This window comes from Lepidochelys olivacea, assembly GCF_965140295.1.
Source record: "Lepidochelys olivacea isolate rLepOli2 genome assembly, chromosome: 9".
NCBI lineage: Eukaryota > Metazoa > Chordata > Testudines > Cheloniidae > Lepidochelys > Lepidochelys olivacea.
The window spans coordinates 42685457-42713194 of record NC_140419.1 but is presented as its reverse complement, the minus strand read 5'-3'; the positions used below and the strand labels follow the sequence as shown (position 1 = coordinate 42713194).

At 43.1% G+C, this 27738-nt stretch overlaps 2 protein-coding genes across 2 annotated transcripts; both read left to right on the top strand.

Annotated features, from left to right (window-relative positions):
- Positions 1-19146: 19146 nt before the first annotated feature.
- Positions 19147-21306, top strand: LOC311526632 (G-protein coupled receptor 55-like; the record flags this gene model as incomplete). Its single annotated transcript, XM_084639843.1, has 2 exons — positions 19147-19231; positions 20397-21306. Exon 2 carries the CDS (start codon positions 20410-20412, stop codon positions 21304-21306), a length of 897 nt encoding a protein of 298 aa, XP_084495969.1. The 5' UTR covers positions 19147-19231; positions 20397-20409.
- Positions 21307-25737: 4431 nt separating this feature from the next.
- Positions 25738-27316, top strand: LOC311526556 (G-protein coupled receptor 55-like). Its single transcript, XM_084639717.1, has 2 exons — positions 25738-25802; positions 26383-27316. Exon 2 carries the CDS (start codon positions 26396-26398, stop codon positions 27290-27292), a length of 897 nt encoding a protein of 298 aa, XP_084495843.1. The 5' UTR covers positions 25738-25802; positions 26383-26395; the 3' UTR covers positions 27293-27316.
- Positions 27317-27738: the final 422 nt, after the last annotated feature.

Below are 27738 nucleotides of genomic sequence, written 5' to 3'. Positions count from 1 at the left end.
ATCGGAATGTCATGCAGGACTAAATCGGATGCCTTATAGAAATCTATGTATACAATGTCACAGTTACCTTTTTCAGAGTAGCAGCCATGTTAGTCTGTATCTGCAAAAAAAAAAGGAGAACTTGTGGCGCCATAGAGACTAACCAATTTATTTGAGCATAAGCTTTTGATGAAGTGAGCTGTAGCTCACGAAAGTTTATGCTCAAATAAATGTGTTAGTCTCTAAGGTGCCACAAGTCTTCCTTTTCTTTTTACAGTTACCTTTATCAACCAAACTTGTCAACTCATAAAAAACAACCTACCATGTCTCAGATGAATGCTCTGTCATAGCATCCTTTCGTTATTGACTTTCTGAATGTATCATGGTTGCCTGACTTCTTAACAGTAGGAGATGCAAACAGCATACTGCTCCAAATCTCTAAAGACAGACCATGCTCCCTATTTCAAACTCCTAACTCCCAGTTCAACATGTTGACTCTGAGCTCCAATCCTGGCTACCTGAGAGACCTCTTATCTTTCCATGTAAGAACATGCAGCAGCTGAGACACTTTAGCTGACTGCTGCTAGATCTGATCATCTGGGACCAGGGCATTGTCAGTGGATGTTATAATTCCATTCATAAACCAGTCGGAGAACACTTCAATCTCTCTGGTCACGCGATTAGAGACATGAAAGTTGCGATATTACAACAAAAAAATCTTCAAATCCAGACTCCAGCGAGAGACTGTAGAATTGGAATTCATTTGCAAATTGGATACAATTAACTTAGGCTTGAATAGAGACTGGGAGTGGCTAAGTCATTATGCAAGGTAACCTATTTCCCCTTGTTTTTTCCTACCCCCCCCCAGACGTTCTTGTTAAACCCTGGATTTGTGCTGGAAATGGCCCCCCTTGATTATCATACACATTGTAAGGAGAGTGATCACTTTAGATAAGCTATTACCAGCAGGAGAGTGGGGTGGGGGGAGGTATTTTTTCATGCTTTGTGTGTATATATAAAGATCTTCTACACTTTCCACAGTATGCATCCGATGAAGTGAGCTGTAGCTCACGAAAGCTTATGCTCAAATAAATTGGTTAGTCTCTAAGGTGCCACAAGTACTCCTTTTCTTTTTATAAACTATGTGTACATAACGAAAAGGGAACTGTCAAGTTATTTAAGCCAAAACAATTTTTTATATTTTTATACATATATTTTGCAACATTCCACTCTTCTGTCCGACATACATGTTATATCATCTTAAACTTCCTGAGCTGGATTCAGGTCTTCATCAGGGTAACTCTCCTGATGTCAAATACAATAAGATAACAATGCTGTTCTACATAAATACCATCTAAGAGTGTCAGACCAGGGAGGTTTCCTTCTAAAGACTCTCTCCAGCTAAAGAGAAAGTGGAACAATGGATGTTGTTAAAATAAAAAGCTTACTTAATATTTTACATTTCAAATGCTTTTTCCTCTTTTTTTACTGTATCTTTAATAAAAGGTTAAAAGAATGTTTAAAGATGTATTTGCCCGGGTACTAAGCAGGCTAAAATCTCTGTAAACCAAAGCTTGAACTTTCTTTGGCACTGTTTAATGTTGTACAGTGACAGAGTTAAGTTAACTTTGGGCCCATATATTCTATCTAAATTAATACAACAGCCCTAAATATAGACTTAGCCTAACTTTATGTACCTATAGTCTTAAGTTTAGTTACTAAAAGTTAGCTTCTTTCTCTTACATTTCACTTATCAAAGAGATTTTTAAACAAACAACTTGGTTAGGAGGGATGGGGAGTAAGGTGGGAAGCGACTTATGAAACTGTAATAGGGTGCCTTATCCAGTTCAGCATCATGTCCTCTAACCATGTCTTCATGGTATGTCAGCCACTAAATATTTTAGGTTAGGAAGAATTCGCTCCTATACGCCGATTACTTTATAATTGTCCGTTATAGCAATTTTTGCACCTTCCCCTGGAGCACCTGGTACTGGGTGGAGATGGAGACAGGATACTGTATTTTAAAAGAGCCACTGGTCTGAAATGATATGTCAAGTCCCATCTTCTCTTTTTACAAAATACATTTTTTTAAAGTCTAGCAAATCATGTTCTGAATACAGTAAAACAATGCCTTTTCATGGGTCAATACAATGAGAATAGCCCCTCTGTAGTGCTTTACAAACATTAATTAATCCTCACAATGCTCTTGTAAATATTATCCCAATTTTACAAGAAAACTTAGATACTAAGTGACTTGGTCAAGGCCCCAGAGAGAGTTAATATCAGAGCCACCATTAGAACTCAGGCATCTTGAGTCCTAATCCAGTTCTCAGACCACATCTCTTCAGAGAAGGGAGGATAGATGAGAAACATGCTCCAGTGAAGAAGTGTACATCTCAATGACAGCTAGTTGGGAAATAAATAGTGAAATGTCCACACTTCTTCCCGTTTTCCTTCCCTTATTTTTCATCAGCTTTTGAAATTTTCCAACCAGTTCTAATTTTAATGAAAAAAGTTTGCAAGGCTTACCAAAAGCATTCTTCTCATATCACAAAATTATAATTAATAACCATACTGATAAAATCAATTAGTGGGTCCTCTTGTATAAAACACCCACAAAAGTATTTGTATCAAATGTCAGCAAATAAGAAATCTGAAAAAAGTAAAGAGCACAAATATTTTTTCTGACTAAATTTTACTATTTGCAGTGTTGTTAGTAGCACTTGCTGTGGTTATGTGTGGGATGCCATGTCTATAGCATGTGAGAGAAGCACATAAATATAATATGAATCACTGCTATGCTTTCATCAGTCTAGCCCCATAATCAGTAGTATATCACTAGACTTTAACCTAACCAAAGGTGGTCTCGGCATCCACATACATTCAATGAAAAGTTTTGTTTTTTAACCAAAAAAAAAAAGGAGAGAGAGAGAGTTACTCACTTTGTGCGATAACTGAGGTTCTTCGAGATGGCTATCCCTGTGGGTGCTCCACTTTAGTAGGATACAGTAGAGGTGCATCCTATTTAATCAGGAAAGCATCGCCCAGAGACCGGGGTCCCAATCCTGCCCTTGAGGAATATTGCGGACACTTGGCATTCAGGGTTGTAGCAAAAAAGTCTATATTCAGGAAACCCCAGTGTCTGAATATATTTTGTATATTTTTTATTTCCCGCTCATGGTCCTGACAGAATTTTCTGCTTAGTGCATCTGCTGTGGTGTTCTGACATCCTGGCAGATAGGCAACTGATATGTTGTTGTTGTGATAGATGCACCAGTTCCATAATCTCAATGCTTCGGTGCAAAGGGAGTGTGATCTTGCTCCTTCTTGATGGTTTATATAAAACATGCAAGCAATGTTGTCTGTCAGTACCTTTATGGCCTTGTTCCTGACCAGAGGTAAGAAGTCTGAACATGCATTGTGGACCGCTCATAGTTCCAGTAGGTTGATGTGTAATGTTGACTAGGAGGGGGAACACCTGCCCTGGATTGTGTGGCTGTGCAAGTATGCTCCCCAACCTAACAGAGAATGCATCTGTTGTAAGTATCATTGATGGATGAGGTTGTGTGAAGGGAACTTCAACACACACATTGTGGGGTTGAGTCCACCAACATAGAGAATTTTTTACTTTGAGTGGCATCGTGAGACATGTCCTGGCTGTGTTTGTGCGATATGTATACTGTCCTGAGCCTTCCCTGAAGACAACTCATATGTAGTCTGACATGCCGTACTACAAAGGTTGTTGCTGCCATGTGACCTAGTCCTGGCCAATGTCTCTGGACTGGCTTGTGTTGTGGCCATCAGATTGACGAGCGTAACAAATCTGTGTAGTGGTAACGAGACTTTGGCCATGAGTGCATCAAGGTGGTCCCCAATGAATTTCTAGTTTTTGTATGGATATCAGCATTAATTTGTGCATGTTTATTTGTACTCCTAGTTGTCAGAAGAGAGACATCATTTTTTCAGTAGCTTCCAGGGCATCTTCCTGGAAGGGGGCTTTGAGTAGACAGTCATCCAAGTAGAGGAATATGCTGACCCCTTGGTTGTGAAGGTGGGCCTCCAGCATTGCAAGAATCTTGGAGAACACCTGGGGTGCCATAGAGAGACTGAAGAGCAGTACTCTATTGGCAGTGATCTTGTCCCAGAACAAATCTGATAAATCTCCTGTGTGAATCTCCAAGGAATTCAGTGGGGGATGTGAAAACAAAAAATCCATGCCCTTGGAGTGGACATAATACTTCTTGTCCACTCTTTTACCAGTGGGTGGTATCGTTGTGGGGGTCTGCCAGATGATCTTGGCTGGGTCCATGAGTGCCTTATTTATGGGGAGCACAATCTTTAATGAGGTTGATGTTTATAAAATGTTCAACAGCTTGTGTTAAAACTGCAACCTCTTCCAATGGTATCTCAAGGGAGTCAGCAATCCTTTAAATAGCTCCTGAAATTGTTTCAAGTCATCTGCTGTTGGTGGGGTGATTTTCTGACCCAAAGTCTCCTCCTGCTCTTCAAAAGTCTCTTATGGAGGCTCGAAGGGTCCCCCTATCAAAGCTGATGGGGAGCATCTCAGTCTCTCCCTGTGGGTGGTAGGAGGCCTAGAATACTGCTGCCTGTAAGCAGCCCGTAGGTCCCAATATGGCCACTACAGAGGGAATGGCATTGGTGGTGGCATCCATGGATGTCCATAGCACCCATGGGTGTCACCCCTGGGATGATATCCATGTTTTCTGGTGGGCCTGGCCTGGTAGTTGTCTGAAAGGGTGATGAGTGGCATGAGGAGTAAATAGCCCCTTCCTCCTCCTCATCCTCCTCACTGAAAAAAGGAGGGGCTGATTTGAAAGGTGGTGTAGATTGGCACAGTCCCGAGCATGCTGGAGTAACACTGGCACCAAGAAGGGGAGATTCTGTTGTTGCAGAGATTACCAGGTCTTTGTGGAGAAGAAAGTGTTGTGGTACCATGAGCATTAGTCCTGAGTAGGAAGTTGGTGTTGGTGCCACTGAACGTAGCGGTTGTCGGTACCGATGTGGCTGTACTATGCGCCAGGTTGCTGATCGGTGGTGCCATAGCCTGCAGGGAAGCTAAGCTGGCCAGTGCTGCAAATTTAAGTGGCTCCAACAGTACTGTGGATGAGAAGGCAGCCTTCTCTTTGCCACTGCTTTCAGAGCCTGTCTGCTTATGGGCATTGGCTTTCACGGTCCCAGCAGTACCAGAAGATCCTGCCAACTCGTAGGTGTTCAACCGCACCATGGTCGGTACTGAAAGTCTCAAGCGAGCTGGGCGTCATTTCTTCTTAGCTGGTTCCCTGGAAGGGGGGGTTGTTGTCCACTTTTTAATCATCTTTTTTGAGGACTACGATTTCTTCTCTAAGGGTGGCAGGGAACATCAGTCGGAGGCTGTTGTCAGAGACCAGTGTCTGAGGGGGGTCTGCAGTCCAAGTTCAGAAGCCAGGCACAGTGACTTTTCCATCAGGAAAAGTTTCAATTTGAAGTCCCTTGCTTTTCTGATGCGAGACTTGAGATTGTAGTATGTGTGTCTCGCCCAGACATTTGACACACTGGGAATGCCCGTCACTGACTGGGATCACCTCCTGTCAAGAAAGGCATCATTTAAACTTTGGGAATCCAGGCATGCCCCTTTTTAGTAGCATTCCCTCACGAAAAGGAGGTTACGACTACACTACACTATAAGGGTGAACAGAATCTTAACTAATAATTAGAAAGAAAATTCAAGGACTTAAATGTGGAGGGGGGGGTAACTATAGCTAACTAACTATTCTAAAACTACACTAACTCTGCTTTAAGAGGGAAATAGGAAGAAAGCAAAGAGGTGCTGCCGTGGCTCCATCTTAGGCCAAAGACAATTGAGAAGGAACTGGGGGCAGTTTGGACACAGAGTGTAATGTGAGATCAAACCTCCCCCAGGTCCTTCTCAACAGGAGCGGAGCAAGATGGGGAAAGTGCATGTGTGACCCAAATGGGCACTGCTCCTGAAATTCTCTGATCACAGGCACAGGGATCCACATTTACCTAAAGTGGAGCACCCACAGGGACACTCCTCGAAGAAGAATCTTCTGTTAATTAAATGCTTAAGAGAAGTTTACCAGGATGCACCAAGTACAGATTTGTAAAGAGCATAATACTGGCAAAATAAATGCTGAATTTCAAGTGTTCAGCCAATTTCTGTTATATGTAACATGTTGAACTGATTAACACTGCTTTCTAGCAAATGTTACATATGCATACAATACTATTATCAGTTCTCTTCCAGTGCTAATGAAGCAAAAACTACCTTAGGGCCACCTCATCAGTTCTGTTGTAGTAAAATGGAGGGACAGGACACATTATCTTCCCCAATCAGTCCCAAAAGAAATCTGCACACATCTCAGCTAGTTAGGCTGTACACTTTTTGGGGGGGCCTTAGTAAAGCACAAGTGCTCTAGAAGTGGGCAAGATGTGCAAAAAAAGCCATCTCATCCGTACAACTGTTTGAATTAACAGCACATTCCAACCATCTCTAACAAGAACATAAGACTGGCCATACTGGGTCAGCACAATGGTTTATCTAGCCCAGTAACCTGTTTTCCAACATTGGCCAGTGCCGGATGCTTTAGAGCAGGGTTTCTCAACCTTTTATTTCCCTCTGAGGCCCTCACCCCCAACAGGCTATAAAAATTCCATAGCCCACCTGTGCCACAAAAACTGTTTTCCTGCATATGCAGTAGATTAAAAGCCAAGGCTGGTATTAGCACACAGGGCAATTGCTCAGGACCTCCAAAGCTAAGCTGCCTGGCTTTGACTTCAGCCCCGGGCAGTGGGGCTTGGGCTTCAGCCCCAGGTGGCCGGGCTCAGGCTTTGGCTTTCTGCCCTGGGCCTCAGAGAGTATCTGGTTTATTTTGGTGGACCATCTGAAACCTGCTTGCAGCCCCTCCACCACCACGGGGCCCTGGACCCCTGTTTGAGAACCCCTGCTTTAGAGGGAAGGAACAGAACAGGGCAATTATCAAGTGATCCATCTCCTGTCATCCAGTCCCAGTTTCTGGCAGTCAGAGGTTAAAGGATACCCAGAGCATGAGGTTGCCTCCCCGACCACCTTGGCTAACTGCCACTGATGCCACTATCCCCCATGAACTTATCTAGTTCTTTTTTTAACCCAGTTATTTTTGGCCTTCACAACAACCCCTGGCAATTAGTGCCACAGGTTGACCATGCATTGTGTGAAAAGTACTTCCTTATATTTGTTTTAAACCTGCTGTCTATTAATTTCATTGGGTGACCCCAGGTTCTTGTGTTATTTGAAATGGTAAATAACACTTCCTTGTTCACTTTCTCCACAGCATGTATGATTTTATACACTTATCATATGCCCCCCTACCCTGTCATCTCTTTTCTAAGCTGAACTTTGCCAGTCTTTTTAATCTCTCCTCATATGGAAGTTGTGCCATGTCCTTTTGTTTCTCTTCTCTGTTCTCTCCCTTCTCCAATTCTAATAAAAGTTTTTTGAGATGGGGTGGGTAGAACTGCACGCGATGTTCAAGTGTGTGGGTGTACCACAGATTTATATAGTGGCATTATGATATTGTTGTCTTATTATCTATCCCTTTCCTAATGGTTCCTAACATTGTTAGCTTTTTTGACTGCCACTGCACATTGAAAGAAGAAAAGGAGTACTTGTGGCACCTTAGAGACTAACCAATTTATTTGAGCATAAGCTTTCGTGAGCGAGCTGTAGCTCACGAAAGCTCATGCTCAAATAAATTGGTTAGTCTCTAAGGTGCCACAAGTACGCCTTTTCTTTTTGCGAATACAGACTAACATGGCTGTTACTCTGAAAACTGCACATTGAGTGGATGTTTCCAAAGAACTGTCCACAATGACTCCAAGATCTCTTTCTTGAGTGGTAACAGCTAATTTAGACCCCATCATTTTGTATGTATAGTTGGGATGATGTTTTCCAATATGCATTACTTTGCATTTATCAACACTGAATTTCATCTGCCATTTTCTTCCCCAGTCACTCAGTGTTGTGAAATCCCTTTGTAACTCTTTGCAATCTGCATTGGACTTACTCATCTTGAGTAATTTTGTGCCAGCTTTCCCACCTCACTGTTTACCCCATTTTTCAGATATGAATATGTTGAACAGCACAGGTCCCAGTACAGATTATTGGCAGACCCCACTATTTACCTCTCTCCACCGTGAAAACTGATCATTTATTCCTACCCTTTATTTCCTATCTTTGAATCAGTTACCAGTCCATGAGAGGACCTTCCCTCTTATCCCATGACTGCTTAAGAGGGACCTGGTCAAAGGCTTTCTGAAAGTCCAAGTACACAATATCCACTACTAAAGCCATGCTGACTCTTCCTGAATATATCATGTTCATCTGTGTGCCTGATAATTCTGTTCTTTACTGTAGTTTCAACCAATGTGCCTGAAACTGAAGTTACCAGCCTATAATTGTGAGGATTGCCTCTGTAACCTTTTTTAAAAAATCAGCGTTACTCTATCTATCCTCCAGTCATCTGATACAGAAGCTGATTTAATGATAGGTTAGGAGTTCTGAAATTTCATATTTGAGTTCCTTCCGAAGCCTTGGTGAATACCATCTGGTCCTGGTGACTTACTACTGTGACAAAGCTCTGTCCTTGCCTCTGTGGGTCCCGTGTTTCCTGGCGGATTTTGCTAGCCTCAAAGGCTCACTGTGACCCTGCACGTAACACTTGTCTCTCTAGAGACAAGGGTCACAGTCTACTGAGCCATTTTCATCATAAGCCAGCGAGGGAGGTGGGGAGAAGTTATCCTTCCTTGCACAGTCTCTGTTGTCTCCCAGTCTCAGTGATTAATCAGGGGGCAAAAGAAGGGGGAAGCCCAGGCCCACCCTCTACTCCGGGCTCCAGCCCAGGGACCCTAATAGTATCAGCTATGGTAGCTGACCTTTTAGAAACATGACATGTACAAGCTCCACTTCACCCTTACCTGAGGGCCTCCTTCCTTGTGCCTGATATGGTGTATACTACTCAGCCTCTCCAACAGCGCAACTTCCTTCCACAGCTCCTGACACACACACCCACTGGGCTGACTGGGAGGCTTTTAACTAGTTTCAGCCAGCCCCTGATTGGCTTCAGGTGTCCCAATCAACCTAGCCTTCTCCCTGCCTTCTGGAAAGTTCTTAATTGGCCCCAGGTGTCTTAATTGACCTGGAGCAGCTGCCATTTCTCTTATCCTGGTACCAGGGATTTGTTTAGCCTGGAGCTAATATATCTATCTCCCACTACTTTTCTATAGCCATCTGGCCTTGCCCCATCACACTACTGTTTAATTTATCAATTTGGTCCAAACTTCCTTTATGGACACCTCAATCTGGAACAGTTCCTCAGATTTGTCATCTAGAAAGAATGGCTCAGGTATTGGAATCTCCCTCACATCCTGTGCAGTGAAGACCAATACAAAGAATTCATTTAGCTTCTCTGCAACATCCTAGTCTTCCTTGAGTGCTCCTTTAGCGCCTTGATCATCCACTGATTTTTTGGCAGAGTTCCTGCTTCTAATGTAATTTTTAAAAAATTGATTGTTTTTGTGTGTCTTTTGCTACTTGTTCTTTATGAATAGGTCAGCTCACAGTTGGTGTCTCCTCATGACCGGGGCGGCATGGCAACTTACTCTCCACTGGGGTTTGCTTCCATTGGCTGTTCCTCCTCCAGGGTGGCCTGCCTCTTCCTGCGACTTGGTCCTCCACTCAGGTCACTTCGAAGTCTTTCCCCTTCCAGGGTAGCCCATAAACAAAAAGCAAGGAAAATTAACACAAACCAACTGAGTTAGTGAGAGAGCGCAGGGAATGCATCCCTCTCAGGGTATATCAGGATCAGGCCCTCCCGTCCCTCAGGGAGGGACCTTCACACAGTTGTTGGGGCAGTTCCTGTCTTCTCTCAGCCCTTTTCTCAGGAACTGAGGGTTGCAGGTCTCGTCTCTTCACCACTCTGCCCCACAAGTGAGCTGCTCTGTTTCCCTTGTAATACCTCCTTCAACCTGTGCATGTCTTCCAGGTGTGGCGGGACAGAGTTGGCTGAGCCCAGAGCAGCTCTTAACCTCTTGTTGTCCAGTGTGGAGTTTGCACACCCCATCACACTCTTTACATTCTTATTTGGCCTGCGTAATTATACTTTTACACTTGACCTCCTAGAGTTTATGCTCCTTTCTGTTTTCCTCCATAGGATTTGACTTGCAGTTTTTAAAGTGTGTCTTTTTGTCTCTAACAGCCTCCTTTACTCTGTGGTTTAGCCATGGTGGTCTTTCTTTGTTTTTGGTGAGTTTTTTTGGTCCTCTTACTTTTTTTTTTTTTTTTTTTAAATTTGGGGCATACATTTAATTTGGGATATATATTCTCAAGGTCTAGATAAGGACATCAAACAAATACACATTGTACTTCTATTTTTGATTATGCCTCCTGTTTTGTATATTACCACACATCTTAGCTCAGTATTGACAAGTGCACGAACGAGCTGGGAGCAGTCAATTTTCTGTATCAAATGGCAGGCTTACTGATCAGTTTGTGAAGAATATAAGCCTTCAAGACTGTCAGAAAAGCCTCCAAGTGTGACCTGATACAGTGCTGTCTCCCTTATGCTGCAGATAGGGAACCTGAAACCAACAGAGATATGAACTCCTCCTGTTTATCCCAAAGGATAAGAGGTGATCCAGTGATCAGGTGATACAGCAGGACTTTGGAGACCTGAGCTGAAGCCCCAGCTTTACCAGACATCCTATATGACCTTTGACAAGTCATTTAACTTCTCTGTGCCTCAGTTCCCCATCTGTAAAATTGGGGATAATACTTCCCTACCTCACAGGTATGTAGGAAGGATAAATACTTTTAAGAGATTATGAGGTGCTCTGATACTACAATACTGGGGTCCAAATAAGGACCTTTACTCATGTCTCCACTGGACCTAGAAAGTGTTAATTCCAGCTTAACTAGACATAACTGTGCTAGTTCTGATTAAACGAACATGCTAAAAATAGAAGTGTGGCAACAGCAATGGGAGGGGCTAGCTACCTGACTACAGTCCCACTGGAGACCATAGTTGGTTCACTCCTCATGCCACTTCAGCTACATTTCTATTTTCAGTGTGCTAGCTCAATCAGAGGAAATGACATACCCTAAGATATATAGAAAGGGAGGTTAACTCTGATGGCTGGCTCTTTTGCCTTTTAATATTGCTAAAACGTAATATGGTTTAAGGGGAATTTTCCAGAGGCTTCAGCCATCCCCTTCACCACAAGCCTCTTTGCGTGCCTCAAACACTGAGGTAGGTGCTCTCAATTAGATTGATCAAAAGATTATTAGCTCTTCACCCTATTTCTTTTTTCCACAACTTCAACCAAGTGTGAAGTTTTAAAAACATGAACTAGCTGACAAGAGCTGATAAATGATCTGATATGCTTCAATTTCTGTTATTTATGGAGACTGAAAGCCACAGTTGATTTGATATTTTATTTGCTTCCTATTGTTAAGTAATATTTAATAGATAAAGTACCACTGTGTTATAGTTTCTCATTCAAAGTAAGTCCCTATCTGAAAGTGAAACCTGATTATGTGTTATATGTGTTAATGTGAGTTTATTTTAAATTGGACCCACAAAATACAAATGAAATAAAAATAATGAACATGAATGAAAAATCTTGATATTATCAATATTAAAATATTCTAAATCTCTCCCAGATAATCATATTCTTACTTTTGTAAGACATCAGTGGAAAATAGACCTCCCACTATTTACTTTAAAAAACACAAAAGTGACCTTTTATCTTATTTTCTGTTTCTATTATGTTCCCTTCTCATTATCACAATGCAACAGTGTTTCAATCCTACCCTCAAGATTCTGGTAGATGTGTCAAAGAGCTAGATAAAATTCACCCTTTTTGTTTCATAGTGTTACATGAGAACATTTTCTTTGTTTTTGATCAGTATGGGTTTGCATCCCCCACACTAAGTTTCACTCTGAATTGCATGGGAATCCAAAATGTCCAATAGGAACATAGCTGAAACCAGTGGAAGATCTACACGCGATAGTGATGGTGACCTCCTCTCTCACCCCTCAACCCCAAAGGCAGGCATTTAGGTTCAGTAGAAATTCAGCTTTCATTTTAAAAAGAGAACAATTCTAGTCTACAGCTGGTTGAAATTTTTTGTTGAAACCAAAACTTTTCATGGAAATATATCAGTTTCATCAGAAAGGTTTCTCAGGTCCAGGATGGATTTTCTGGTCAGAGAAATCCATCCCAGAATAGCCAATAACCCACTAGCTAGGGCACTCACCTAGGTGGTTGGAGATCTAGGTTCAAGTCATCGCTCTGTGTGCTTCAGAGGAGAGACTTGAGCCTGAGTCTTCAATATTGCTGGTGGGTGCCCTGTCCATCAGGCTATAGAGTCAGTCTCCTGTTCTGGCCCATTGAACATTTCATTATTTATACAAAGTGGAACGGCTCCAACAGAAGGAAGAGAGAGACTCTCTCTATTGGTTCAAGGGTGTGTCTCATTGTCTGTCAATTTTGAAAGGCTTCATTTTCATTCTGATATGAAATTAACACAAACCTCAAATCTCAAAACAGAATTCTTGTCCAGCCAGTCCTACTCTAGCCTGATTGGGAAGAAAATCCAAATGTATCTCTGTGCGCTGCCACCTGCCTGAGCCTGCTGACAGAATAAAAAACAAATTGCAACCATTCATCTACATGTGCATTAATCTTTCTAACAGGTATCAACAGCAGCAACAAGGGCCAGGTTAAAAATATAAAGTAACCCTTTTTGGAAAATAACTAAAACAATGGCTCAAGCCCCAGCCTAGAGTTATACTCGGACTCCCTCAGGGAACTGATGGGCAGGATCCCCTGGGAGAATAACATGAGGGGAAAAGGAGTCCAGGAGAGCTGACTGTATTTTAAAGAATCCTTATTGGGGTTACAGGGACAAACCATCCCAATGTGTAGAAAGAGTAGTAAATATTGCAGGTGATCAGCTTGGCTTAACAGTGAATCCTTGCTGATCTTAAACACAAAAAAGAAGCTTACAAGAAGTGGAAGATTGGACAAATGACCAGGGAAGAGTATAACAATATTGCTCGGGCATGCAGGAGTGAAATCAGGAAGGCCAAATCACACCTGGAGTTGCAGCTAGCAAGAGATGTTAGGAGTAACAAGAAGGGTTTCTTCAGGTATGTTAGCAACAAGAAGAAAGTCAAGGAAAGTGTGGGCCTCTTACTGAATGAGGGAGGCAACTAGTGACAGAGGATGTGGAAAAAGCTAATTACTCAATCCTTTTTTGCCTCTGCCTTCACGAACAAGGTCAGCTCCCAGACTACTGCATTGGGCAGCACAGCACGGGGAGGAGGTGACCAGCCCTCTGTGGAGAAAGAAGTGGTTCGGGACTATTTAGAAAAGTTGGACGAGCACAAGTCCAGGGGGCCAGATGCGCTGCATCCAAGGGTGCTAAAGGAGTTGGTGGATGTGATTGCAGAGCCATTGACCATTATCTTTGAAAACTCATGGCTATCAGGGGAAGTCCCAGATGACTGGAAAAAGGCTAATGTAGTGCCCATCTTTAAAAAAGGGAAGGAGGAGGATCCTGGGAACTACAGGCCAGTCAGCCTCACCTCAGTCCCTGAAAAAATCATGGAGCAGGTCCTCAAGGAATTAATTCTGAAGCACTTAGAGGAGAGGAAAGTGATCGGGAACAGTCAGCATGGATTCACCAAGGGCAAGTCATGTCTGACCCATCTAATTGTCTTCTGTGATGAGATAACTGGCTCTGTGAATGAGGGGAAAGCAGTGGACGTGTTATTCCTTGACTTTAGCAAAGCTTTTGACAGAAGTATGGGCTGGATGAATGAACTGTAAGGTGGATAGAAAGTTGGCTAGACTGTTGGGCTCAACGGGTAAGTGATCAATGGCTCCATGTCTAGTTGGCAGCTGGTATCAAGTGGAGTGCCCCAAGGGTCGGTCCTAGGGCCGGTTTTGTTCAATATCTTCATAAATAATCGGGAGGATGGTGTGGACTGCACCCTCAGCAAGTTTGCAGATGACACTAAACTGGGAGGAGAGGTAGATACGCAGGAGGGTAGGGATAGGATGCAGAGGGATCTAAACAAATTAGAGGATAGGGCCAAAAGAAATCTGATGAGGTTCAACAAGGCCAAGTGCAGAGTCCTGCACTTAGGACTGAAGAATTCCATGCACCACTACAGACTAGGGACCGAATGGCTAGGCAGCAGTTCTGCAGAAAAGGACCTAGGGGTTACAGTGGACGAGAAGCTGGATATGAGTCAACAGTGTGCCCTTGTTGCCAAGAAGGCCAGTGGCATTTTGGGCTGTATAAGTAGGGGTATTGCCAGCAGATCAAGGGACGTGATCTTTCCCCTCTATTCGACATTGGTGATGCCTCATCTGGAGTTCTATGTCCTGTTTTGGGCCCCACAGTACAAGAAGGATGTGGAAAAATTGGAAAACGTCCAGCGGAGGGCAACAAAAATGATTAGGGGACTGGAACACATGACTTATGAGGAGAGGCTGAGGGAACTGGGATTGTTTAGTCTGCGGAAGAGAAGAATGAGGGGGGATTTGATAGCTGCTTTCGACTACCTGAAAGGGGATTCCAAAGAGGATGGATCTAGACTGTTCTCAGTCGTAGCAGATGACAGAACAAGGAGTAATGGTCTCAAGTTGCAGTGGGGGAGGTTTAGGTTGGATATTAGGAAAAACTTTTTCACTAGGAAGGTGGTGAAACACTGGAATGCGTTACCTAGGGAGGTGATGGAATCTCCTTCCTTAGAAGTTTTTAAGGTCAGGCTTGAGAAAGCCCTGGCTGGGATGATTTAGTTGGGGATTGGTCCTGCTTTGAGCAGGGGGTTGGACTAGATGACCTCTTGAGGTCCCTTCCAACCCTGATATTCTATGATTCTATGAGTTCATCTCTGGGAAAAATAAACCATTCTCTCCCAAAGATATTTTACTGAAGGGAAACAAAACACAGACAAAAAACATGTGTGTGTGTGTGAAAAGCAAGAAGCCTAAATCAACATACGCAGCCTTTATTCAATCCCACCAGTCTCAATAAAGGTCCTGTGGTCCAACATCCTGAACACCACAAATCCACCCACCTGAAACCCCACTTGCATTGAGGCCAATAGGAGCTAGGGGGGTGGTGCCTGCAGGCGAGAGCAGCACACAGAGCCTGCTAACCACCACCCCGCCCCCCCCCCCCCAGGAGCCAGACCTGATGGCTGCTTCCAGGGCACGGCGCAGTGCCAGTACAGGCAGGGAGGCTGCTTTAGCTCCGCTGCACCACCGAACAGAAGCTGCCTGAGGTAAGCCCATGCCCCAACCCCCAGTCCCAACCCCCCAGCCCTGAGCCCCCCCAGACTCAGACCTACCTCCTGCACCCCAAACCCCTCATACCCAGCCCCACCTCAGAGCACGCATCCCCTCCCACACCCCAACCCCCTGCCTCAACCCAGAGCCTCCTCCCACACTCTAAATCCCTCGTCCCCATCCCCCATCCCCCAGCCTGGAGCCCCTCCTGGACCCCAAACCCCTCATCCCCAGCCCCACCTCAGAGCACGCATCCCCTCCCACACCCCAACCCCCTGCCTCAACCCAGAGCCTCCTCCCGCATTCTAAATCCCTCGTCCCCATCCCCCAGCCTGGAGCCCCTCCTGCACCCCAAACCCCTCATACCCAGCCCCACCTCAGATCACACATCCCCTCCCACACCCCAACCCCCTGCCTCAACCCAGAGCCTCCTCCCGCACTCTAAATCCCTCATCCCCATCCCCCAGCCTGGAGCCCCTCCTGGACCCCAAACCCCTCATCCCCAGCCCCACCTCAGAGCACGCATCCCCTCCCACACCCCAACCCCCTGCCTCAACCCAGAGCCTCCTCCCGCATTCTAAATCCCTCGTCCCCATCCCCCAGCCTGGAGCCCCTCCTGCACCCCAAACCCCTCATACCCAGCCCCACCTCAGATCACACATCCCCTCCCACACCCCAACCCCCTGCCTCAACCCAGAGCCTCCTCCCGCACTCTAAATCCCTCATCCCCATCCCCCAGCCTGGAGCCCCTCCTGCACCCCAAACCCCTCATCCCCAGCCCCACCTCAGAGCACGCATCCCCTCCCACACCCCAACCCAGAGCCTCCTCCCGCACTCTAAATCCCTCATCCCCATCCCCCAGCCTGGAGCCCCTCCTGCACCCCAAACCCCTCATCCCCAGTCCCTCACCAGAGCCTGCACCCCCAGCCGGAGCCCTCACCCCATCTCACACCCTTAACCCCTCAATTATGGCCCCACCCTCGAGCCCTCACCCTGACCCAGCCCAGTGAAAGTGAGTGCGGGTGGGGGAGAGCGAGCCACCAAGGGAGGGGAAATGTAGTGAGAGGGGGAAGGACCTCAGGGAAGGGGCGGGGTAGGAGTAGTGCCTCAGGGAAGGGGCAGGGCTAGGGTGTTCCATTTTGTGTGATTAGAAAGTGGCTAATTCACACCCCTGGGTGACATAATTTATGTCAACTTAAGCTGTAGTGCAGCCATAGTCTACAGCTGTTGCAAACTCCTTCTCAGCCAGCTGTCTGCAGTAAATCCCATTCCTACAATATGTTAAGCACCCAGTGTGACCTCTTGCCACCTGGTGGAGCAGCTCAATACAAGAAAGGCAGCATAGTCAACAGACTAATGGTCTCACATCTTCATTCTGCCTCTTGAGTACCCTTAGTCATGGACCGTACACTTTCTAGCAGTAACAATTTTCCTGGAACTGTCCCAAACTTCTGCTCATTAGTTCTAGATCCTAATTCACTGGCAAAATCAAAGGCAAAGAGAGATTAGAGAAACCCTAAGTATGTAGGTGAGAGTGGAAGGGAAGGAGAAGGGGTAAGACCCCTGCTCAAAGATGCCAGAGAGGACATGCCCCTTCAAAAGACCAGAGGGGGAAGCAAGCCAACCACCAGTCCCTGAACACACCCAAGGGAATCCGCAGCTGGTTGGGGTTTACCACAAGACAACGAAATAAGGGGAAACACAGCTGCATGTGGGGTTGAGGGTTGCGAGTAACAGAGTTATGTTCTGCTGTGTTGGTATACAGAAACGGCATAATGCCGAGGCCTTGATAAATGCTATTCACATAAAGACAAAGTAAAATTAACTGGAATATGCGTGTATTCTCTGGCTGCTCAGGGCCTGGATTATCAGACGAGCAGCCCCTTCAAAAATGTTTGTAATGTTGGCAGCTATGGAAAAGTGCTTGCTTACCTGAGCCTTTGAGGTGGGGTTAGTAGGCACTCAAGGTACGGGGGCGGCTTTGGAGTTTGCTGAGAGGCTAAAATAATGCCCCTTTATGGGCCAGATCATTACTGAAAGGGGGAATTTTTAAAAAACTTTTTTAAAATTAAGTTCTCTCAAAAAAAAGGTCTTTGGCAATAGTTGCATTTTTTTAATTACAATCTTGGTTGTTGAAAGCATAAGTTCCCTGCTCTCATGATGATGTTCACACCAATAAGATCTGCACATTAAACCATGAAGCAAGCCAGACATCTGAGTCCCATGTCCCAAATCCTAGCACTGCTACTGGTGAAGACACCAAGTTTCACCTGCATTTTATGTTGAAGCTGCATATTTTGCCATATTCTGATGCAAAACCATCCAAACCTAGTTTTGCTCAAAGCTAGGCTCAGGTTCATGAACCTTTTGACACACAATGTCTTCATTGGGAGTGAAGCCAGCTGTGTTTCATGTGTCTTTTGGCTTTATCAAAACCATCCAGAGCTCTAGACATATGTGATTTTTAGGCAGTCCAAGAGAATTTAAAAGCTACCAGCGAAGGAGGAAAATATGGGAAGGAGGGGGCTGGGGCTTTTGGCTTTTGTTTTTATTATTAAAAATAAGATTTTTCCTGTTTTGTTTTTAAATTCAAATTTCAGGTCTTAATATCTACCCATGAAGAATCTGTGACAATTGGAGAAGGAGTGAGATTAGCAGATACAACCAACATAAAAACTGACTGAGAGCTGAAACATTGCGCATTCAGAGCTTCTAATACTGTTGTCCTGTTTCTTTGGGATGTTTTGTCAACACCTATTTACCTAGGACATTTTAGAGAAGAGTTCTCTTTGGTATCAGCATCCTTGTCCCTACCATCAAGGGATGGGAAAGCTCCCTGTGCACATTTCCGTGTCATCCAAGAAGTCCTCCAACCAAAAAAGGGAAATAGAAATTAAAAAATTCAAATTTGTAAGAGGGAAAAATATGCAAAACTGTAAGGGGGGGAAATATGCAAAACCGCCCTTTTTTTTTCCCCTAGGAGAGAATCTTTTAAACTAGCAAAAAAGAAGGGCCCATTCCTCCCCTTTTCTTTTCCCTTGAAGGTCACCTTTAAGTTCTATCTGCCCATATTTTTATACCAAGCTCAGCATCGTGCTATGTGAATGCATTCATTTTATGTGGCCACAGAGGTTTAATCTCTTCAGTTCCACTTTTGACATTTCCACTACCCTACACAGAGATAGACACACACACTTAAAAGGTGAGCGGATAGAAAATAAGCTATTCGTCTGTGGAACCAAAACCAACAAATGACTCTTCATTTACGAACAAACTTCCTGTAACTCATGAGTGTGCTTTATAAATGGCTTTAATAATAGTCATTCAGAAATGCCAAATTTTCCACTTAGAAATAAATGCATGTAATAGATGTTCAAGATTTCTGTGAATATCCTACTCATTTAAAATGTCATTTTTATGATCATCTTCGTAGTCTGCTTTGGGAATCTCTGATCATTAACTTCAAGCACATTATGACATGCCACTCTATACAGACAGATTTCAAACATAATGTTGAAATCCAGGCCATATTAAAGAAAATGGGCATTTTGCTATCGATTTCAGTGGGGCCAGGATTTCCCCCAATAATAATGGAATCTCATTTACTGTAAGAGACTCACAGAGAAGCTAACCCAGCAAGCATAAAGGAGTTAACTTTTTCAGTTTATACGTGAGTGTGTGTGTGTGTTCATGTGTGTAGGTAAAAGGCTATTACTAAAAGCAGTATTAAAACGGAAATACATAGTTAGAAGCGGAAAAGCAGAACACAAGTTCCTCTGGTTTACAGACTGGAAGTTATTCTGTATGCAGTTAACACCCCTGCTTAAACCAGAGAGAAATCTACAAGTTCAAAGGAGACAAGCTAATGACCTCTTTGAGAGGTAACTAAGAGGTAAGGTGATAGAATGCAGTATATTATACCCTAAGCTTATTGTAACAACTGTTTTTATGTCTAATAATGTTTCTGCTACTACATCTGTAAATTAAATAGACCGTAGCTATTTTTGCTTTGATCATAGTGCAAAGGGGTATCTTTTCAGGAATGAATGGAGTTGTTCTTTTGCCATTTATTTTAACATATTTTCTTTCTGTGGAAACATAAAACAGATTTTGGTGTAAAATCCCTTCCTAAAATAGCAGGATTTTCTCTGGGTAGATCTAGGGTAGCAACAAGAATCTTGTTTAGGATAGACATGGACATAGAATCCAGGATTTCCCAGACACTATATCTAATGAAAAATATTCATTAGTGGTAGAGTCAGCTGGGTAAATGGCTCCATCAATGTTCATTAGCTAATGCTTTTCATCTCTGAGAATCCCAGTGTAAAGTTTCTTGCAAGTACTAAATAGATTCAAGTGCCTGCCTTGAAGAAACTAAGTATTAATGACTATGGACATTTTTCACTTGGAAGCAGTATTGAATACTGCATAGGACTGGCTTGTGATACCCTTATTCACACAAACTAGTAATTTACTTCTCAACTATTCAATAGCACAGTAAAGGACTTCTCAGTGTGAGTGAAGATACCACAAGCTATCCCACGATGATCTTACATTTCAATTAAATCAACCTGCTAGCACAAAAGCCAATATGCAGTCAATAAAATACATAATGGGAGATCATCAAATTGTCACAAAATATTTCAAGGATGTAAAAATGAGACAAACCAACTGTTGACGAATATCATCTATTTTACCCAGCTCCATTTTCCATAGAGTCTATGGACCGGTTTTTCAAAAGAGCTCACAACCCAATATTCCCTTATATACAGCGTTCTTTTGAAAAGCTAGCCCAACAGGTCTTCTGCAAAACAATGGTTAATAATGGATAGTGTCTTTAAACGGCTTGGGTGAAATTCCCCTCTGTGCAGGGAGACAGTATAAGGTCTATGCATGTTTAAGTGGGACCAGTGGAATCTAGTGGTCCCCATATTTAAAACAAAATGATGTTCATTAAGGGAGTCTTTCCACTGACCTCAAGTGGCTTTCAATCAGGCTCTAAAATATATATTCTGACTTCTTCAATGTGAACATGAGTATGTTTCCTTCTTTTTCAGTAAAACTGGAGATATGGCAAATAGCTCCATCGAAAGTTATGTGGAGCTGTTCCAGATAACCGTGTACATTCCCACCTTTGTCCTGGGATTGCTGTTCAATGTGATGGCTTTGTGGTTTGTCTTTTGTAAGATCAGGAAGCTGACAGAATCAATAATCTACCTGGTGTCACTTATTACTCTGGATACCTTACTGCTGTTTACCCTTCCTTTTAAAATCATTTCCTATGGCTCCAAGAACAAATGGAACTTGGGGTTTGCATTCTGCTCATTCCTGGAAAGCCTCTACTTTGTGAACATGTATGGGAGCATTCTCATCTCTGCATGTATATGTGTGGACAGATATATTGCCATCCGACATCCATTCTTAGCCATTTCCCTGAGATCCACCAAAAAAGCTGCTATAGTCTGTTCTATCGTCTGTGTGGGTGTCTGGGCTGGAACTTCTTTTACTTACCAATTCCATGATAGCACAACCACTACGTGCTTCTATGGCTTCTCTAATAAAATATGGCAAAACCCAGCTGTGCTTGTCACCTTGGAGACTGCGTTTTTTGGCAGCCTGATAGCAATGATCTTCTGCACAGTTCAGATCATCATATACTTGAAACGGAGCAGAAGGCCAGACGATCCCCTTACTGACCGAAGAAAATCAATGAAGATAGTCATGGCAAACCTAGCCACATTTGTCGTCTGTTTCACCCCTTTCCATGTGATGTTCTTCTTGTATTATATGGTAAAAAAAGGGGTCATCACAAGCAATCTTCAGCAAATCATACGCCCTTTTGTTCAGATCAGCCTCTGCTGGGCTAACCTCAACTGCTGCTTGGATGCAATTTGCTATTATTTTGTCCTTAAGGAGTTTTTGAATTCCCCACCTCAGGAGACCAAGATAACAACCAACGTTAGTTAATCAAAGTGCTGTGCGTCTCAATCATTCTGGGAGCAGAAGGGGAAAGCTTTTGAAAACTGACCACTTCTAGCTAATTTTGAAGATTGTTTTCATCTGATGCTCACTGAACTCTCTCTTAAGCCACAATCCAAAGGACCAGCAAAAATAAATTGCCAAATAAAAGTAGGCAATTTTGTTCTAACTAACAGTCAAACAAAACTGTATTTGAAAACCAAATGGTTACCTGAAAGTATTGCCTACTGGAGAGCTACTTCAATAGGAACTGTGGGGGCTCAATTAATATAGGTGGAATTTTTTATTTGAAAATATAATTACAGTGAAACCTGTACTAAGAACCACCTCCTTAATTGTTCCTTTTGCGTCTTGTTTTGTCTTGGTGTTGTAAAAAATAAGAATTGAAACTATTTCCTATAAATGGTAACACAAATCCCAACCATGAGTGGTGTCTCCTGTTTTCTTGAAAAGCGTTTGTGTGGGTTTAGTGTCAGCAAAGGTTCCAGACTGACTGCCCTGGAGCCAGAGATCCTCTGCCTATCCACATCGCAGGCACAAATTTAGGTCTGCCTGCTTTATTCACATTGACTTATTTTGCAAATAATCACATTGACTTAAGTGGAACTCCTCAATGTGTAAAGTACTTCTCAGCATGAATGAGGGTTGCATAATCTGACCCTATATTTGCATCCAGAACTCCATATGAACTTTGTGGGTTGAGGTTGCTCTGAACTAGCATGTCTCGGGCGTACCCCTTCCTTGCTTTACAATCACTCACTGTGGAGCAGGATTGTGGGCACCTTTTCCCCACCAAAGAGCTACACTGCTGGGGTATGCTAATAGAAACCTGTATACCCCTGGGCTGAATCAAGCCCACGCTTTTTGGGGATGTGCACATGTGTCCATTTGGAAATGAGACCACCAATTCCATTTCAGATGGTGAAAATTGCTACCCAAACATCAGCCCATCTCCTAAAGGTCTGCCTTTCAAATCCAACCTGTGTTTTCTAACAGCTTTCCATCTCTACAGACCCTGCTTATATTAAAATGGAGACCTAGCATATATGGTGCAAGGCTGCTAAAAGAGAATTTCAAAGCCACGCAGGGGATTTAGACACATGACCACAATTCAAATGAATGGGAGTTGTGTATCTAAAGCCCCTAGACAGCTCTGAAAATCCCAGACCCAATCTCCCTCTGAGTCAGGGCCCTGACTCATGAATTCCCCCTTAGCATCTCCTTTTCATATAGATCTCCACTGTTGTTTAACAGTTGGCTATAACCCACGTTTATTAATAAAATCAGAAACAAAAACAAGGGAATGAAATTTGAAAGTCAAGTTTGAAGTGGTGCAGTCACCAGCGTCTGAAATGAACTTCCATACCATTCAGAGATGCGGGGCCAGAATACCCCTGGACCCAATGCTGTCAACTAGTAACATACACAGCCCACTGGGGGAAAAAATTCTTTAGGCTCCTGAGAGAGGTATAGTATTACCAAAGCCTAAACAAACAAGGCAATAAAAAAATCTTCCATTTGCTAAATCTATCTTATCTATTGATTATTTGTCACAGGAGTTAGCAAACTCATTTCTTTGCCTGTCAAGGTTCCTTCCCCATTCTGAACTCTAGGGTACAGATGTGGGGACCTGCATGAAACACCCCCTAAGCTTATTCTTACCAGCTTAGGTTAAAAACTTCCTCAAGGTACAAACTTTGCCTTGTCCTTGAACCCTATGCTGCCACCACCAAACGTCTAACAGATATATAACCGGGAAAGAGCCCGCTTGGAAACGTCTTTCTTCCCACCCCCACCTCCCCAAATCCTCCCCTAACCCTACACCCTCTTTCCTGGGGAAGGCTGGATAAAAATCCTCACTAATTTGCACAGGTGAACACAGACCCAAACCCTTGGATCTTAAGAACAATGAAAAAGCAATCAGGTTCTTAAAAGAAGAATTTTAATTGAAGTAAAAGAATCATCTCTGTAAAATCAGGATGGGAAATACCTTACAGGGTAATCAGATTCAAAACATAGAGAATCCCTCTAGGCAAAACCTTAAGTTACAAAAAGACACAAAAACAGGAATATACATTCCATTCAGCACAGCTATTTTACCAGCCATTAAACAAAAGAAAATCTAACACATTTCTAGCTAGATTACTTACTAATTTAACAGAAGTTCTGAGGAGCATTCCTGATCAGTAGAGAAATACTACGTAAAATTCTACGTAAAATTCTACGTAAAAGAATAAATGGACACAAATCAGATGTCAAGAATTATAACATTCATAAACCAGTCGGAGAACACTTCAATCTCTCTGGTCACGCAATCACAGACATGAAGGTCGCTATCTTAAAACAAAAAAACTTCAAATCCAGACTCCAGCGAGAAACTGCTGAATTGGAATTCATTTGCAAATTGGATACTATTAATTTAGGCTTAAATAGAGACTGGGAGTGGCTAAGTCATTATGCAAGGTAGCCTATTTCCTCTTGTTTTTTCCTCCCCCCCCCCCGATGTTCTGGTTTAACTTGGATTTAAACTTGGAGAGTGGTCAGTTTGGATGAGCTATTACCAGCAGGAGAGTGAGTTTGTGTGTGTATGGGGGTGGGGGGGATGTGAGAAAACCTGGATTTGTGCTGGAAATGGCCCACCTGATAATCACTTTAGATAAGCTATTACCAGCAGGACAGTGGGGTAGGAGGAGGTATTTTTTCATATTCTCTGTGTATATAAAGTCTGCTGCAGTTTCCACGGCATGCATCCGATGAAGTGAGCTGTAGCTCACGAAAGCTCATGCTCAAATAAATTGGTTAGTCTCTAAGGTACCACAAGTACTCCTTTTCTTTTTGCGAATACAGACTAACACTGCTGTTACTCTGAAACCTCTAAAAACTAAGGGACCTTTCCTGATCCTTCCTCTATAAGCAAGGGAGACTTCATAGACAGTGGAACCATGGAAACTCATCAGCATGATCTTAGCTTCAGATTTACCATCAGCATAACTGTCATCACTGGGCTTCTTTTCCACACAGCTGTTCTGCCTGGAGCAAGCCAGAGGGAGCTGTACCCGAAATTTATGGCTAATTTGCTTCAGCAAGTAGCTAATCAAATACTGAGGAAAGGAACACCCTTTGAGGCTGAAGGGTGGGGATCGGATAGTTGACATACATGCTGAGGATACAGCTATTGCACGTATTGGGCTTCTCTCAGAAGGAAACAGCATTTCATTGTAATTCTAACAGAGATGAGGTCATAGCATTTCTTCATTAAAACCTCCTGCTAGCACAAAAGCCAATATGCAGTCAATAAAATACATAATGGGAGATCATCTAATTCTCACAAAATATTTCAAGGCTGTCAAAATGAGCTAAACCAACTGTTGAAGAATGTCATAAAAATTCTATCATCTATTTTACCCAGCTCCATTTTCCATAGTCCATGGACCGGATTTTCAAAAGAGCTCACAACCTAATATTGCCTTGTGTGCAGAGTTCTTTTGAAAAGCTAGCCCAACATGTCTTCTTCAAAACAATGGTTAATAATGGATAGTGTCTTTAAGCAGCTTGGGTGAAATTCCCCTCTGTGCAGGGAGACAGTATAAAGGTCTATGCACATTTCAGTAGGACTTAAGTAGGGCATGCTGGGCGGCTGAATGCCTCTGAATTTCACTCAGTAATATTATTATAGGAATGATCCATTGCATACACACAATCCTGCTTGTAACTCATTGACTAACTACATAAGGTATGTCTTAGGTGCTGCTGTTCAGTTCTAAATTAATGTTGATTATTGATTTACACAGTAGTTTATGTCACATTCTAATGTCTTCTTGCAGGGGTAAATTGCAAGCATCCTCTCCACTTTCCAATCCAGCTGCAATTGCTAGAGGCTAATAGAACAAATTGCATGTAACAAAGTAAATTTCCTCTGTGCTGATCTTAATCTCTATCCAGTCATGTTGTTGTGCTCTGGCATGTGAGATAATGGGGAAGTAACTTGGTCTCAAGTACAGGAACATTTTTATTTACAGTACATTGGTGACACTGAAATGAAAGTGTGTTGAACTCAAAGTCATGCTGGAAGTGTAGAGGTAGCAGCAATCTCTGGGTAGCATTTGACGATATTGAAGTCACATACCTTTGTCAAGCAGCGGCACGGAGCTAATAAAGAGGGTTTGTTAGAGGAAATGGTTGTTTTGAATAACTGAAGAAAGGACAGGGAGTTATTAAACATTTGCATTTACAACAGCTTCTGCAGGAGACTGGAATTGCAGAGACAAACAAGAGCTCTGTTTTCAGAAGAGTCTGGGAGCGTTGAATCAAACTGGAGTTTCAATTCATCAAGAAACAGTGGAATATTTCACCACCGCAGCTCAGTGGTTAGAGTCCTGTGTGGATTCTAACACCCTGTTTGTTGAGGAAGGATCTGCTACACATTCACTGTCTCCACCTGGGAGCTTGGACTGCCGTATACGGAGAGTAATATATAGCCTATGGTAAGTCAAACATGTGGCTAAAAAACACATGTTCTTATTTCTCATTTTGCTTCTGAGCTGTTAATTTCAACCAAAACTATCCCACTTGAAATCTCCTGACCATTTCTCTCAGGATTAGTGCAAGGATTAGTCCCAATTACAGTCCCTGACATCCAGGGAACACAGGGAGGGTTCTCCAATCACCCACCACAGGCTCGCATCACTCCAAAGAGTTAGTGGGGTCATGGACTTGACCCCATCTCCAACAAACTACAAAGTTAGCTACACACACTGGGACAACAGGAGGCACCATCTTTAAGGGTGGAGGACTTTGCACACCACTGAACTCCAGGAGTCTGTGTTTCCCCAAAACACAGTCTGCCCTCAAGCTCCCCCTGGGGTAGTGTAGATCCACGCCATTCAGGATTGGCCCTACAGGGTATGATCTAGCACTAAGATGTTCAGTGGTCCCCATATTTAAAACAAAATGATGTTCATTAAGGGAGTCTTTCCACTGACCTCAAGTGGCTTTCGATCAGGCTCTAAAATCTATATTCTGACTTTTTCAATGTGAACATGAGTATGTTTCCTTCTTTTTCAGTAAAACTGGAGATATGGCAAATAGCTCCATCGAAAGTTATGTGCAGCTGTTCCAGATAACTGTGTACATTCCCACATTTGTCCTAGGATTGCTGTTCAATGTGATGGCTTTGTGGTTTGCCTTTTGTAAGATCAGGAAGCTCACAGAATCAATAATCTACCTGGTGTCACTTATTACTCTGGATACCTTACTGCTGTTTACCCTTCCTTTTAAAATCATTTCCTATGGTTCCGAGAACAAATGGAACTTGGGGTTTGCATTCTGCTCATTCCTGGAAAGCCTCTACTTTGCGAACATGTATGGGAGCATTCTCATCTCTGCATGTATATGTGTGGACAGATATATCGCCATCCGACATCCATTCTTAGCCATTTCCCTGAGATCCACCAAGAAAGCTGCTATAGTCTGTTCTATCGTCTGTGTGGGTGTCTGGGCTGGAACTTCTTTTACTTACCAATTCTATGATAACACACCCACTACGTGCTTCTATGGCTTCTCTAATAAAATATGGCAAAACCCAGCTGTGCTTGTCACCTTGGAGACTGCGTTTTTTGGCAGCCTGATAGCAATGATCTTCTGCACAGTTCAGATCATCATATACTTGAAACGGAGCAGAAGGCCAGACGATCCCCTTACTGACACAAGTAAATCAGTGAAGATAGCCATGGCAAACCTAGCCACATTTGTCGTCTGTTTCACCCCTTTCCATGTGATGTTCTTCTTGTATTATTTGGTAAAAAAAGGGGTCATCACAAGCAATCATCAGCAAATCATACGCTCTTTTGTACAGATCAGCCTCTGCTGGGCTAACCTCAACTGCTGCTTGGATGCAATTTGCTATTATTTGGTCCTTAAGGAGTTTTTGAAATCCCCACGTCAGGGGAGTCAGAAAACAATCAACGTTAGTTAATCAAAGTGCTGTGCGTCTCAATCATTCTGGGAGCAGAAGGGGAAAGCTTTTGAAAACTGACCACTTCTAGCTAATTTTGAAGATTGTTTTCATCTGATGCTCACTGAATTCTCTCTCTTAAGCCACAATCCAAAGGACCAGCAAAAATAAATTGCCAAATAAAAGTAGTTCTAACTAACAGTCAAACAAAACTGTATTTGAAAACCAAATGGTTACCTGAAAGTGTTGCCTACTGGAGAGCTACTTCAATAGGAACTGTGGGGGCTCAATTAATATAGGTGGAATTTTTTATTTGAAAATATAATTACAGTGAAACCTGTACTAAGAACCACCTCCTTAATTGTTCCTTTTGCGTCTTGTTTTGTCTTGGTGTTTGTAAAAAATAAGAATTGAAACTATTTCCTATAAATGGTAACACAAATCCCAACCATGAGTGGTGTCTCCTG

Excerpts from the sequence above, each read along its gene's own strand:
- LOC311526556 (XM_084639717.1), top strand. The coding sequence starts at position 26,396 with ATGGCAAATAGCTCCATCGAAAGTTATGTGCAGCTGTTCCAGATAACT.